The sequence below is a fragment of the Sander vitreus genome, chromosome 17, assembly GCF_031162955.1.
Source record: "Sander vitreus isolate 19-12246 chromosome 17, sanVit1, whole genome shotgun sequence".
Classification (NCBI taxonomy): Eukaryota; Metazoa; Chordata; class Actinopteri; order Perciformes; family Percidae; genus Sander; species Sander vitreus.
Window position 1 is genome coordinate 14,115,731 of NC_135871.1, and position 14,474 is coordinate 14,130,204.

The following is a 14,474-nucleotide window of genomic DNA, read 5'->3' on the forward strand; positions in this document are numbered from 1 at the left end:
GTCTGATTTGTGAGCTTCCAGTTTTAAAACAAACATGGTAAGTTCTTCAAAACCATAGCTATTGGGGAAGTTGTTTGGTGCATAGTCACACTTAACATTGTCATGTGGCTTGGGCCAAAAAAAAACAGTGAAAGCATCTTTTAATAGTAGTGCAGGTTTGTCGTTGTTTGAGGTAATTCGTGAAGGGCAGAGAGAGAGAAAGAGAGAGAGAGAGAGCGAGAGAGAGAGAGAGAGAGAGAGAGAGAGAGAGAGAGAGAGCGACAGGCCGTGATGAGGTTGCTGGGTGACCAACAAGCATCACAGTCTTCGCACAGCTTCGCCCTCTTGAGATCACCCTTTGGGTATGCTGCTGTTGCACTCTCAAAACACGATTGCCACATTCAGAAGCAAAACACACTCTTTTGTGCTGAGATTGACAGCATGTGTGATGCCTCTACTTCCCGATAACTTTGTGATGAATGAACCATTCCCCCTGGTGAAGACTCAATCCTCGACATGATCTGTTCCTAACTTTTGACTTGCTAGATGTTTGCGTCTCTTTTGTGCAAGCGAGAGAAGCTGACAGGAGAACATCCCTGACTGGGGGATTTATGTACGCCACGTTTGATGTTTTGTCTGACCTTATCGGGAGCTTGGTGGCCTCGGAATATAAAATGGCCCCACGAGAAAGTGTCAGTGTTGATGTTAACCACAGTGAGACTGATGACATGACATCCATCACATACCATCGGTTGACCACTTTCTATCCATGCGGTGATGCATTGAAGCCTTTGTATTCAAACTTCCAGGACTGAAATTTGTGTTCCAATTTTAAAAATATTTAGGTGTCAAGATGCAAGAGAAGTGAGAGTAGAGTCACTTAAAAAGTCGACAAAGTTTTAGACACATTCAGGATTTAAACCCTTGTGTCTTATTGAAACAGAAATAGACAGATGCTCAAAACTCCAATTAGGGTTGTCTTCCTTGCTGAACTTTGACAGATCATGTTCCTTTAGCCAAAGAGATCTTATTACTAAACCCATAACTTATCCACAGGTCCAAGCAGTGCACTTATGGGTCAAACAGTGGAGCTCTGTAACCTCATGATTGTCCAGCTAAACAGGCTGGTGCAGCCCTATAGACTAAATGATCAGACTGGGCTGCAGTTTCTTTTAGCCTGTGTTGTTCTTATACATCAGTCAATTTTGCATACAACACTGCTTTGTTCAACATATAGTGTTTCTTCAGGAATGAGTGGTAACCATCCAAAAATCTCTTTACATTCATCCCATGCCCAAAACAGATTAGCCAGGCATTTGGCTGAGGGCTTAAAGAGTGCTGTAGGCAATGCACTTTAGGCAATTTTATAGTCTTGAGAGATAGACAAACAATGACAGAAGAGGGTGGGGGCAATGCTGGGAAATGATTTCATCCATCATGGAGCTCTTGATGACAGGCAATTCATATTAGCCTGTGGGCCACACTGCGTGTGTTAAATGAATGAAGAGAAAAAGAAAAATGAGTGCATATTTTTATGTAGCAAGACAAATCTAATTAATCCTGAGTGGTGCGGAACCCTCAAAAGGAGGTAGACAAGCAAAAGAACCCAAATCAGTTTGGATTTGTCAGTGAAGATATGAATGGCTCCACAGATCAGGCCAGCCTGGTCTCACAGAATTCCGTGAAATGATCATGAACTGTTAACACCACGTTACGTGGTGGTGGAACGGAATGTGTGAAAATTCCATGTGGGCACCACGGAAAACAATGCCAATGTAAAGTCAATGAGAAGATGACGTAGCATTAAGAGCGACTATGGTAGCGAGTAGTATGAAAGTCCGAAAATCCACGTAGGGAGGTTGGTTGGGGTGGTGGATGGGTCAAACAACACCTTTCACCCAGGAGACTGGGGATTGTGTCCCGTGTGTCATGTTTCCTAAACCCAACCGTTGCTTTTTTATTTTACTAAATCCAACTATCCCGTTCTTCTTTTCCTAAACACAACCGTCCCGTTGTTGTCCCGCGTGTCATGGAAACGTAAGCCCACCCACGACCTTTGGGGCCGTGTTCATTGCACGAAATTCTTCCGTGGGGCCATCAAGGAATTTTCAGCGATTCCAACAGATTTTGAGTTAAGGTTGCGTGTTCATTTCATGGAATTCTGTGAGATCAGGTTGCAACCCATGATCAGGCACCCTTCTAATAATAGGTCCATTGTGCCTATTATCACTGCAGTTAGTTGAACTTAGTAGTGCAACTTAGTACAACTAGTGTGCCCATAACTGTACCTGTCCAGATTAGTTTGTGTTCCACCACTTGTGTTTGTTTTCAGATTAATGCTAAGGTATTAAACCCAAGGTGAATTATTTTTGCAACTGTGTGTTTCTTCATTTAAAGCTAGAAACAGCTGGCAACATGGAAATCCTACTCTTTCATGTATAAATCAACCCCAAGGCAATATATAAATAAAACAATTAATGCAAACAGAATCACGTCAGTCAGAACTGACATACTTACATCCTGTGTTCTCTCTCTCTCTCAAACACACACGCACACACACTCACACACACACACACACACACACACACACACACACACACACACACACACACACACACACACACACACACACACACACACACACACACACACACACACACACAGCAAAACCTCCTGCTGTCAACTAATGCATGGTTTGTGTCCTCATCAGTCCATCACAAGTCCTTGCTGGACCGAAGCTTAGAATTACTGTAAAAATCGCCCACATGTTACCTCTGCTGCCCCCCAACATCCTTTAACAGCATAGAAAGATCATTGCAAAGTGGACAACCAGAGCTCCCAAGCAAAACCACAAGCGTTTTAATTTCATTATAAACTAATCCACATCCAGAAACAAAGAATGCAATGCTCTCGTCATTATCGTCTCACCATCTGCAGTGTTGACAGTTTCCATTCAAAACCGACCCAAAACAACAGGGACTAAATCTGATCAAGTGTGAGTCTGTGGAGCAAATGGGTCCATTTGAGGGTCTATGATGTGAAAAACTGCTGATCTCCGATATGGAAATGTCAAAAAAGCTTGACGTCAAAGAAGGATACTGTTAGAGAGAACTGTTAACTGAACGATAACGCTTGAGACATGTATTTTGAGCTCTAAAATATATATCACCAGCTGCTGGAGCAGGTTGAATTTCTTAAGTAGCTTTAACTTAACCAAACCTGTTGATAAAACAGTCTGTGAGAAGCTATAAAAGCCTGATTTATTTTGTGTTTTTTTACTAAGCATCAGCAAAGCAAAGCTGGAATATACTGTAAGTGTATCAAACTGGGCCCATGGCAGTGGCACTCATGTATCTTCTGGTATCTACATTATAAAAATGTTCAAGAACCCAGGTGATGGAGAACCAATTCTCACAATAAAGGTTTCTCTTAGTTCTTTCTGTAAGCTTCGCCTCAGTTGCTAGTGTTTGGCGTGGCCTGTTTGGCTCAAATCCAGGATCTCCAGATGTTCGTAGAACCTGAAGCCACAACAGCTGCTTTTCACACCTTAACATATACATTATTAATATGTTTTGGTTCCACAGAAAGTAGAGCGTTCTTTGAAAAAGCATGGTATGACCTGAATAGCACTAATTTGAGATACAACTATTGAGGTAATTCATTACTGTAATAAAAGCTTAACTATTTAGGGAATGTACAACTCATCAGTTCAGGTAACTATATTTTGTTGTCACAGGTTTGAAAGTTTTCCCCCGTGGAGTTAGCAGGTTTTCTACCATCTATCCAAAAGTTTATTTTCATTGACCATTCATTTAAGATTGTACACCAGTAGGCCTACTAGTAGCATTTAAAACATTCCAATCCACCAATAAACTGCTTGGTGCTGCTTGGACTCATGATATTACAAAGTGTCTGCTACAATTTTTTTTATTATATCCTTCAGGCTTTTATTGTTTAGTATATGATCTTGTATGTTCTGCAGAGTAAATCGTCTAAATTAACTCCAGTAGAGGAAACACTTAATCTTCTGGTCTGAGTCTTAGCACACTGCAGTCATGGCAAATGTATCATACATGTTCGGCCATAAAGATTACAATCTGTTTGGTTGTACTGTACCGTAAAAGTAAACGTTTAATACTTACTATAGCATTGCAGTAATAATATAACTTCTTTAGAGTGCTTTAGAGATGAAGCATAAAATATGAAACAAGGAGAATAAAATCTTAAAAAGTAAAAAAACAAAGTCAGTAAAAAGGCTGTGTGTTTTAAAGATGTCCTAAAGAGGGGGCAAGATCCTGTTAATCCTGATGTGGCAAGTTATTTTTTAGGATCTAAAAGCCTGTAATGATGAAGGATGTCCTCTTCAGTTTAAGGTTTGGCTTTAATACGACTTTGGTGGATAATCTGAGAGGGGGATGCAAAAACATCTGCAATTAAAAAGTCAGAAGACACTAATATGGCATTCAATGCACTCCTTGCACTTTACAAGGATTTAGAGGATTTTAAAAACATATTATTGCAGGGGAATGCCAAAAGGCTCAAACTAGCTTGTAATGCCATTCTGTACTTTAAATAAAAGTTTAGTGGCAGTTTGAAGCAACTAAGGAGCTAGAATCCATGCAAGCGATTACAATGCTCAAAATGAGAATAAATAATCTTCTCAAACCAAGATGAGCTCTAAATTTAGAAAAGCTGTAAAGCAATCTGATTTAAACTCATGCTGGAGTCACAATGATTACTAATTCTCCAAGATTGTGCACATTCGTGTAAAATAGTGTAATATTTTTTAAGTAGATTGGTAGATTAAATACCCTCAAATATTTATTTTTGAACACTATACAGGGAAGTTGACTGATCCAATATTACTGGGTTGCATTTCACATTTTTCCCTTGGCAGAGTGGTGGGATATTGAAAATTTCAGGCTTGTTTGATAGCTGAAAATATTGACATTTCAAATAGTAATAAAAGTGTATTCATCTGACCTGTTTACACTCGGTGCTGTGGAGCTGCAGACTTATAGAGTAAATAAAAATATATATATTAGCTCTCTGGATGCTCAAATGTTTTTCACATGGATAGCTGCATATTAGCATGCTTATGTATATCTTTGTTTTGTTCTTTAGTGCATTTATGTTCTTTATTACTTCAATCTTATCACTGCCAGGTGCAGTAGATTTAGGTGGTCCTATTGCAGAAAAAAAGTGTTTGGCCCTATAACTCCCAAACTGTACATCTCACATTCAAAAACCATATATTTTCACGTTCCCTGGATCCAGCTGAGTCTCCTGATATAGGCCACGCCCATTTCCACCTTGACTTTTATGCGTGAAAAATGGTGATTTATCGAAAACCTACTTTGCCAAACCCCTCCTAGACAGTGTGACCGATCTGCACGAAACTTGGCAAGTAGCATCTCCAGACAGACCTGACAAAAAGTTATCCAAAGAAATTTTATAGGATAAAATTTCACATATTACGCACAAACAAATTTGTGTAGCTAAGTATGCAAACACCAACTTTGCCATATCTCGACCAAAATAATTGCTATCGATGCAAAAACTTAAGATTCTTGTTTTTGCCATGACCCTCTGGAGATGCCCCACACATTTTACGAAAATTGTTATCAAAAGAATTTTAATAGCTAAAACAATGCGCAAGTTACAGAGGACCAACTTCCTGTAGGTGGGTGTCGAAACAGCAACGGTTGTATCTTGGCAAAAGTTATTCCAATTTACATGAAACTTAGAATGTGTGGTCTACATGTGATGTTGCGTCTGCCAGTACCCCCGACTGCAAGAAGGCGAGGGCCCGTTCATCGCTGCTTGCAGCTTTAATTTATCTTATTTTACTTGCAAAGAATTAAATGAAGATTGCTTGGGAACTAATTATCTTGTCAAGCCTTATTTCTTATTCATTATTTAAAATGATGCAGTATAGATTATATTCATCATCACATTAATTACCTTTTTCTTCTTAATTTTACTAATTTATTATTGGATTAATATTACTAATGCATAACATACAAGTAGCGATTTTGTGTTGTAGTTGGATTTAAATTGAGTACCTCCAAAGTACCTCAAAACTGTACTTATTGTATACATGTCTAAAGGTCTCTCTTAATGCTCCCTTTTGCTTAAAATAAAAGAACAATACATTTATCTAACTTTGCGGTTATTAAGCTTTAACAGCACCATTCTGTTCTCTCTGCACAGCAAAATATTTGGCAAAGCACAGCAAGCCCTGAAATAAATGAAGAATGTATGGACTCTATCATAAGACATAATACAGCTTTATAGTGATGAACAATGTTCTCTTGTCAAAGTGGTCCTCCCAGCTGCTTACATAAACAGGCAAATCACAAGAGTTTTTCCCTGTGTTGTCACAGAAGATATTTACGCCTCAGGCTTTCACCCCTGTGGTGAAAGTAAAGCAGGTGTAGCAGCTTTCTCAGCCTTGCAGCTTTACTGTAGTTGCCTCCGTTCAGCTCAGTATTCACATGTTCTGTATATGGACTTCATCGAGTCGGAGGACACAGTTCTCCACTTGTGAACAGCATTTTCATTCTGCTAATTGTTACAGTGAGCACTCTCTTTTGGTTTGGACCAACATTGCTGACAGATGGTGTATTACCCCCTCTATGAGTCCAGAGAGTGGCTGCTATTGTGTAATAGGACGAGCCAACTGTTTGAAATGAACATGATAATCATACCATGGAGTCATTTGGTGGTGCTCTGTTTAAAAATGACTTAATGCACGTCTGAAAAAAATCTGAAATTAAACACTTGGTTTGTGAAAGTCAGGGAAAGAGAATGGAGCAGAGTTGTCCCAGTTGTATCTTTGCTGTTCAAAAATAGACCAGTTGCCCTCAAATGCCATGATAGAGGACAGACTATGCACAATTCACATGCTATTTCAAAGTAATAATACCAACCTCATATAGCTGTTGCCTGAGCTGGTTCATCCACAGCTTCTGTTTCCCATAAATAAAGCAAAACTGAGCTCCAAAATATTCAACTTAAATGACATTATCAAATGCACTAAATAATTTGTATGTCTATAGGGCAGTTGTAACATGCTATGCAGAAATGTGCTATCTTTCATTCTATTTCTGAAAAATATTAGATATACCCATCAGGCCATCAACATATCTAAATATCAGATTGATCTTGAAATTATAAAGATTAAGATTTCAGTCGTGTGATTTGGCAACACCTGTGCTTACTGGTGGTAACGGCAAGTGCCTTTTACAGTAATAACACCTGTCCCTAAGTTGCGTTCAATAGACACACATATTGACCATTGGGGAAAGCAAACAGGCATTCAGCAGTTACTATACTTTTTCAGAAATGCAACAGAAGGAGAGCAACTAGTGTGTCTGTTTACAGCCACCCAAACAAACCTGAGAGGATTCCCCACATTCAGAAATCCCTCCGACACCAAATGTTTTCTTCCGCATAACCGCATGTAAAATGCATCAATTTCGGTGAATGCCTTGTGCATGGGTATGCGATTTGAATCCTACACAGGAAAAGCAATCTCTTCCGGTTAAAACTACTATATATACAGCGATACATTTACATAATGCAAATACATTGAATGGCTAAAAGAAGGTGGCCATACATTTTTACTAAAAATAGGGTTTGCTATAATGAAAATCTGAAGGCTTAGAACTGTTAATAATTCAACCACTATTGCTGTAGCTTCTGTTGCTTTTTTAAATGTAATTAGTAAGTAGCTTCAGAAAAGCATCAAATAGGTGTGTAAGTTTAAAGGGTGTGGACAGATTAGTGACAACACATTAGTATACCACAACCCAAACTAATAACTTTCTTAGTAATGCTTGCTTATAATTTTGGAGTTTTGTTGTGATTGTGTCAGGTCTTTATTTGTCTCATCATAAAGCTTTAGTTTGTGCCCGTGTTGTGTGGTGTTTACTTTCTGCTAATGCAGCTGTGTTTTGCATATGTCCTCATGCTTTTTTTTGAGAGTTTTCCCTCGCTATGTTACATAATTCTGCAGTATTTTTGGCTGACGTTCCAGCACTTCAGGCAGTATCTATCAACCTGTTTGTATCTCTGTCAGTTGCTGTATTTTTCATGTCTGTCGAACCCCACACATTCTGCTAATTGTCTTCAACTTAACATTCTGTATATAACTCACATGTACCAATGTCTGTACAACTGTGATTTACAGGAGTGAACATATGACTTATATGGCGTTCTCATAAGAGTCTTGATGAAATCCTGACATATGCTGAACACCGTGAACACTGCAATTGCAGAACCTCACCAATACTGACTCAGACACTGAAGACACTCCACATACTGAAGTACAACAGGCTAAAATCAACGTGTTAAGTGTCTCAGCAAAGCATAAACATACCAAACAGTTTAATTTATAGCTTTGCTTTTGTAGAGGGATGTAAGGTATTCCTATTATTTTGTCCAACCTCTGGTAAGGGTTTAATGTAAAATGTTGCCTTGCAGGTTTATTTTCTCCAGTTCTCTTTCTTGTTTGCTGTGCTATTGGGTTACCCAGCTCCTTTGCATGCACAAGAGAATTGTGATCCTGACTTTTGAAGATGAAGGGAGGATGCACACTAACCCAATTTCAGAGGTGTAACAGAAAAGAAATATAGCAACAGAAAGAAAAAAGTTTGAAAAGTGAAAGAGCAAGCCCACTTACATGATGTTGTTGTCCCAGAGTGCACAGTAAGGGTTCATTGTTCCCTGGAAGGCAAAAAAAGGACAAAATGTTTATCAGCTAAATTATGATGATAATTGATCATTATTATCATCACCATCATCATCATCATCATAAATCAACTGCATATTTGTCCTTCGATGTAGATCTTTGTGTGTGGAGTGCACTATCCGACACACACACACACACACACACACACACACACACACACACACACACACACACACACACACACACACACACACACTTGCTGTCTCATTCAGACTTCCATGCACTTTATCTCTAAGATGAATAAAAAGGGCTGGATCATAGAAGGGATTGTTCATGTAATTATCTGACTGCAGTGCGCTCTCCTGACACCGGGAGCTTGCAAATTAATTATTGAGCCAATTAACCACCATTGTGTGTCGGCCGATGGTAGCTTAGGTGTGCTGTGGTCATTCAGTCAACAGACAAAAAATATCTATATGAGTGTTACAAAAAAGGAACATTTAGTGTTTTATACCAAAAAATAACATGAAAAGCGAAATTTGTAGGCTCAAACAACATATGTACAGTATTTGTTGATCTGAAAATGACTGTGGTGCTTACATTTGTCAGGTGTGCCAGTTCAATCTCCAGGTGGGACTCAGTTGCCTTGGGCTCAGGTCTCACAGTCACAGCGATGACTTTGGAGTTCACAACTGTTTGGTTCCTGAGTCAAACAAAGATGAGAGCCAAAAATTACCAAAAATTAGAAAATGATTGTAACTGTAATGTTTCTGTCTCACACAGTTTAATTGTCATTGGGGTTCAAATGCTGACCTTCACTTTTCTAACAGAATGTGGTAAAGTGGAGGCTCATGTTTGATATATAAGCTTAACTGTGTTTGCATATCCCTATAGATGTCTTATGGACATAAAGGATGAACAACATTTCCAGTGTTCAAATCCTTAACCCTGATTTCACTTTTAACACCTAAAGTCCATTTTATGCTCTGTGAAAGAGCATTAACACTTAAGGAAATCAGCTTTAAGTGCAGAGTCAGTAAGACTTATGTGGGATCTATAAGGAGCACTATGTGATTTTGGGTTTCTGAGAAGATCTTCAATTCAATTCAATTTAATTTAAAATGTCAAATAATAACAGTTATCTAAAGTTATCTTAGGACACTTTACAGATAGAGTACATCTAGACTACACGCTATAATTTACAGAGACGCAACAATTCCCCCAAGACAGTGTATTTGGTGCGAAAGTGGTGAAGAAAAACTTAACAGGCAGAAACCTCAAACAGAAACTGGCCACAGGTGGGCTGCCATCTGCCTCAACTGGTTGGGGAGGGAGGGAGGGAGATGCACTGCAACTACAGTAATACCTAACTATAATAATTATAGGAATATGAGTCAATATGACTTGTTTTGTGCACATGTAGTTTGAATTTAAATTTCCTCTCTAAAATCATCTAAAATTAAGAGTGCAAGTTCTTTTAATTAATTTTAGGCTACTTGAGTATTAGTCCAAGGTATTTTCTCTAGTGCAGCTTTTATTGAATTCTAACCCAATTATCAAGGACTGGAGGATTTAAAGGGCCACCCATTAGACGTCAAAGCAGCTATACAGGATGTTTGTCAGTAATGGTGTTCAAAACATGCAAGCAGACCAGAATACATATCAAAGAAGAACTTTAAAAAGTTCTTCAGTTGTCCACTCTAAGTGCACTGAGGGACATCTGACATTCTGTGGCAAAAAAAGTTATTTTCTCCTTTGAAACTTCACAAGCTTAAAATGTGGAAAATGGAAAACCTTCAGGTCTAACACTTGCCACTTGCTCTGCCTATCCTCCCGTTAATCTAGAGAGGGCAAGCTTCAGTGTCTCCTTTCCACATGTGCACAGAGGGCTGCTGCTCCACCTGAGACAGCTGGCCCGGCCACTCCTGGAATGACCGTTCTGTCCTTGGGACGTTGGTGCCAGGGACTTGTTGATTGGGGTCTGACACCAGGTGTTTATTTTGGACCTCCCGCTGCATTTCCAGACACTAATGTCATCCTTAATTAACTACATTCTCCATGCTACAGTGAATATGTTTCATTTACTAAATTAGAGTCAACAAAAACACCCTAATTTATTAAAGTTATGATACATGCAAAAACCTGTTTGTTAGCATTAAGGACAACATTAGAATAATTATAAATTGAAACAGTCCTTGAAAGTAGTAACTTATTACTAGTAGTAACTCTACTAACCCTAACAAAAGCAAATTAAAAGTATTTGGTTGTTTCTCCTGTTGAAACTTTACATTTTCTGTCTTTAAAGTGGAACATTTCAAGGGCAGTGGAAACAGGCACAGCCTGTTTTTTAGACTTGATCTAATACTGTGAATAACAATGGACACCTCTGCAGCTTCCAAAGGATTAAATCTGTCTCATATTTCCTCTTGCCGGCAGCGGACCAGAAAATACAGACAAGGAGATATGCTGCCCTTACTTTGGTGAAGGTAGCATGAGTCCGAGTGTCTTGTAGAGAACTGTTCCCAAAATGAAGACAGGCGATCCCTCCATATCTAAAGGGGAAAATGAACAATGAACGAAGAGTATTGTCAGGTTTTTATACTGATAGACTTCTTTTTCATAGTTTGTTTGTTTTATTTGGATCCCCATTAGCTTCAGCATAAGCTAAAAGCTATTCTTCCTGGGGTCCTACAATCTATCATGTGACAATACAATTTACGACATCACATTACACACAAGAAGGTAATATTTCTTAAGTGATTTTTTTAGTGTTTTGTTGTTTGATAGTATTTGGAAAAGAGTTCCATTCACACATTGCTCTGTACCTAACTGAACATTGAATCGATTTGGTTTTCACTTTAGGTAAAATAGAACTACCTCCTACTGCATGCCTTGTTGGATAATGATGTGTATCAGTACTAAAAGATAGTTTTGTATATAAAGTAAAAGGTATTTTGTTTGTTGTAACATTATGTAAAAAAAAACATTAGTGAATACACAAATCTGTTTTTAACTTTAAACCCTGAGAGGCTTTCATGCATTTTATCAACATTTGATCTAAACCCACATGAGAGAGCCACACGTTCCGCTTTATTCTGAATTACTTGTAGTTTTTTTATATTAATTGTTGAGGCGCTGGACCAAACCACAGAGCAGTAATCAAGGTTTGAAAAAAAAATTTTTGCACACCTTTTAATAACAAAGTGTTGCCCATTTTAGTTACCAGTTTCTGAACATGTCTATCCCAACACAATCTATTATCAATCATCACTCCCAAAAGTTTAGCCTCTTCTCTTTGCTCTACAGAATTTTGCTCTATGCTGAGTTCAAGTTTCGGTTTGGAACATAAAGAAAAATGAGTTCCAACCACTAAACAGGTAGTTTTAGATACATTGAGAATCAATTTGTTACTTCTTATCCAGTCCACCACTAATTGTAGCTCTCTCTGTAGTTTTGTATTTAAATCACCAATATTATTTCCTACTAAATATATAGTGGAATCATCAGCAAACTTTGAAATGCTTTATCTAAAACAGATGGAAGATCATTGGTAAAGATTGTGTAGAGGAGTGGCCCAAGACAACTTCCTTGAGGCACGCCATGTTCCACAACCCTTACCTTTGAAAAGCTTCCATTAAAGTAAACTAATTGTCTTCTGTCTAACTTTTTATCCATAATAATGCGGTTCGTGAAAAACCATAATATTCCAGTTATTTTTAGGTATTGGCACAACTTTACATATTTTCCATGCTTGCAAACATATATTTTCCATAAAACACATATTAATTATATGAGCAATAGTAGGAGCAATGATTGAAAATATTGGCTTAAGCAACTTATATTCAAGATAGTCAACACCAGGTGTTTGTTTTTACAATTCATCAGAAGTCATTCCACTTTAGAACCACTGACACACTTGAATTTAAAGCTGATGTTTTACCTTCCATCATCTTATTTATCAATGTATTTGATAAATCTGTCTTGTGTGACTGTGTAGTATTTTTAAGATTATTTATGTTATTTATGAAATAATTGTTGAGATGATTCGCTATATCACTTGGTTTAGTAAAAAATTCACCTTTTTCTAAATAACATTCAGTGGATTTATTATTTCCTCTTAATATATTATTCAATGTATTCCATAATTGTTTACTATTATGTTTTATTTCTGTAATTTTCTTATTGTAGTACAATTTCTTTTTCTTCTTATTTAACTTAGTTACAAAATTTCTAAGTTTACAATATATTTGCCCAGTCCGATTTGAATTTAGATATGATTGCTGCTTGTTTAGCTAGATCTGTTTCTTTCATAAGATCTTTTAATTCTTGATCTAACCATGGGGTGTTGACATTTCGAACAGTAAACTTTTTTATTGGTGCATGATTTTTCTACAATTGTCATTAAAGTTTGATTGAAAAGCTGAAATGCTTTCTCTGGATCCTTTTGTAAGATATACCTCTGACCAGTTTGCATTTCTGACATCATCTTCATATTGTAATTGATTGAATCTTCTAAATGACCTTTTCCTTATTACTTTTGGACCCTGATTTAGGAACTTTTGTTTTCCTTACAATTGCAATAAGATTATGGTCACTACAACCAATTGGCACAGATAAGCAATTTGAGCAAAAGTTCTAGTCTATTTATAAACATGTGGTCAATACAGGAAGCTGATTGAGTGCCATTCCTTTTTTTTACATATTCTAGTCGGTTTATTAATTACTGTTATTATTGTGATAATCCACATGCCGTTGCTGTGCTCATTAATTTGATTTTCCTAGGACAGTCAGAATAATTCCAATCTATGTTGAAGTCACCCATTAAGTAAGTTTCAAGATTCATACTACTAGCATGATCTAGCATATCACATATTTTGTCCAAATAGTCACTATTAGCATTTGGAGGTCTGTAACAGCATCCTATGAGTATTGGCTTAAGATGTTTCAGACTAACTTTTTCAACCAAATTACTTAGCATCACTTTGACAGGTATATGATGTTGAATATAGATAGCAACTCCTCCATTTCTTTGGTAGTTTATGTAACATACCACCGATCACTATCTTTCTTTGGATTCATACTTTTAGATTCTATGTCGGAGCAAAACAGTTTACAGAAAATGACTAAATTAAACCACATATATACATTCATACACATAAATTCAAACAGAAAAATTTGTATTGCCACTTTAGTTGTCAAGGTTGCAATAATAAGTGAGCTGAACTCCTCTTGAATTCCATTTCATTAATATAACTCTTCAACTCCCAACCTAATTAATACATAAAAAGTGTGTAGGTTCCTACTCTACATGTTGCAGAATATCTTATCTGACATACTTATAATGCTAAAAACTTAGGCAAAAATCTACAGTCCTGTATTTTAGTTTTCCACTGTATTTATATTTAATTAATTAATTAACATAAATTGTTTCTCCTCGAGTTCCTGGAATAATGTAAATTTAGATTTTTAGCCATTCAATAATAGATAAATCAACATAATATATAAGGCTATGGAATCAGTAATTATACAATATATTATGTCCTCAAGTTTATGTCCATATACCAATTCCCAACTCCTCGAGATGTATGTCAGGCAGTTCTCAATTCAGTTCAATTCATTAGTGTGGTGAGTCTGGTGACACCTTATTATACAATTGACTTTGTTGCCAGAACAGTAAATATTAAAAATACTCCATACTGTATATATTTAATATTCTAGGTGTTACCTTCCAGTAACAAGAATTTTTATAATTCAAATGGAAGTTTTAATATGGAGTAACATATGGCCTAAGTAAACCTGC

The 14,474-nt window shown here is 37.2% G+C and overlaps 1 protein-coding gene across 1 annotated transcript in view; it reads right to left on the minus strand.

Moving 5' to 3' along the window:
* Positions 1-14,474, minus strand: part of adgrb3 (adhesion G protein-coupled receptor B3) — a 117,171-nt gene that overhangs the window by 22,300 nt on the left and 80,397 nt on the right. Inside the window, exons 14-16 of the mRNA XM_078273675.1 lie at positions 11,151-11,226; positions 9,275-9,377; positions 8,666-8,709 (exon numbers count right to left, since the gene is read on the minus strand). Of these exons, the coding sequence (XP_078129801.1) occupies positions 8,666-8,709; positions 9,275-9,377; positions 11,151-11,226 (223 nt within the window). The remainder of the gene's footprint in view (positions 1-8,665; positions 8,710-9,274; positions 9,378-11,150; positions 11,227-14,474) is intronic.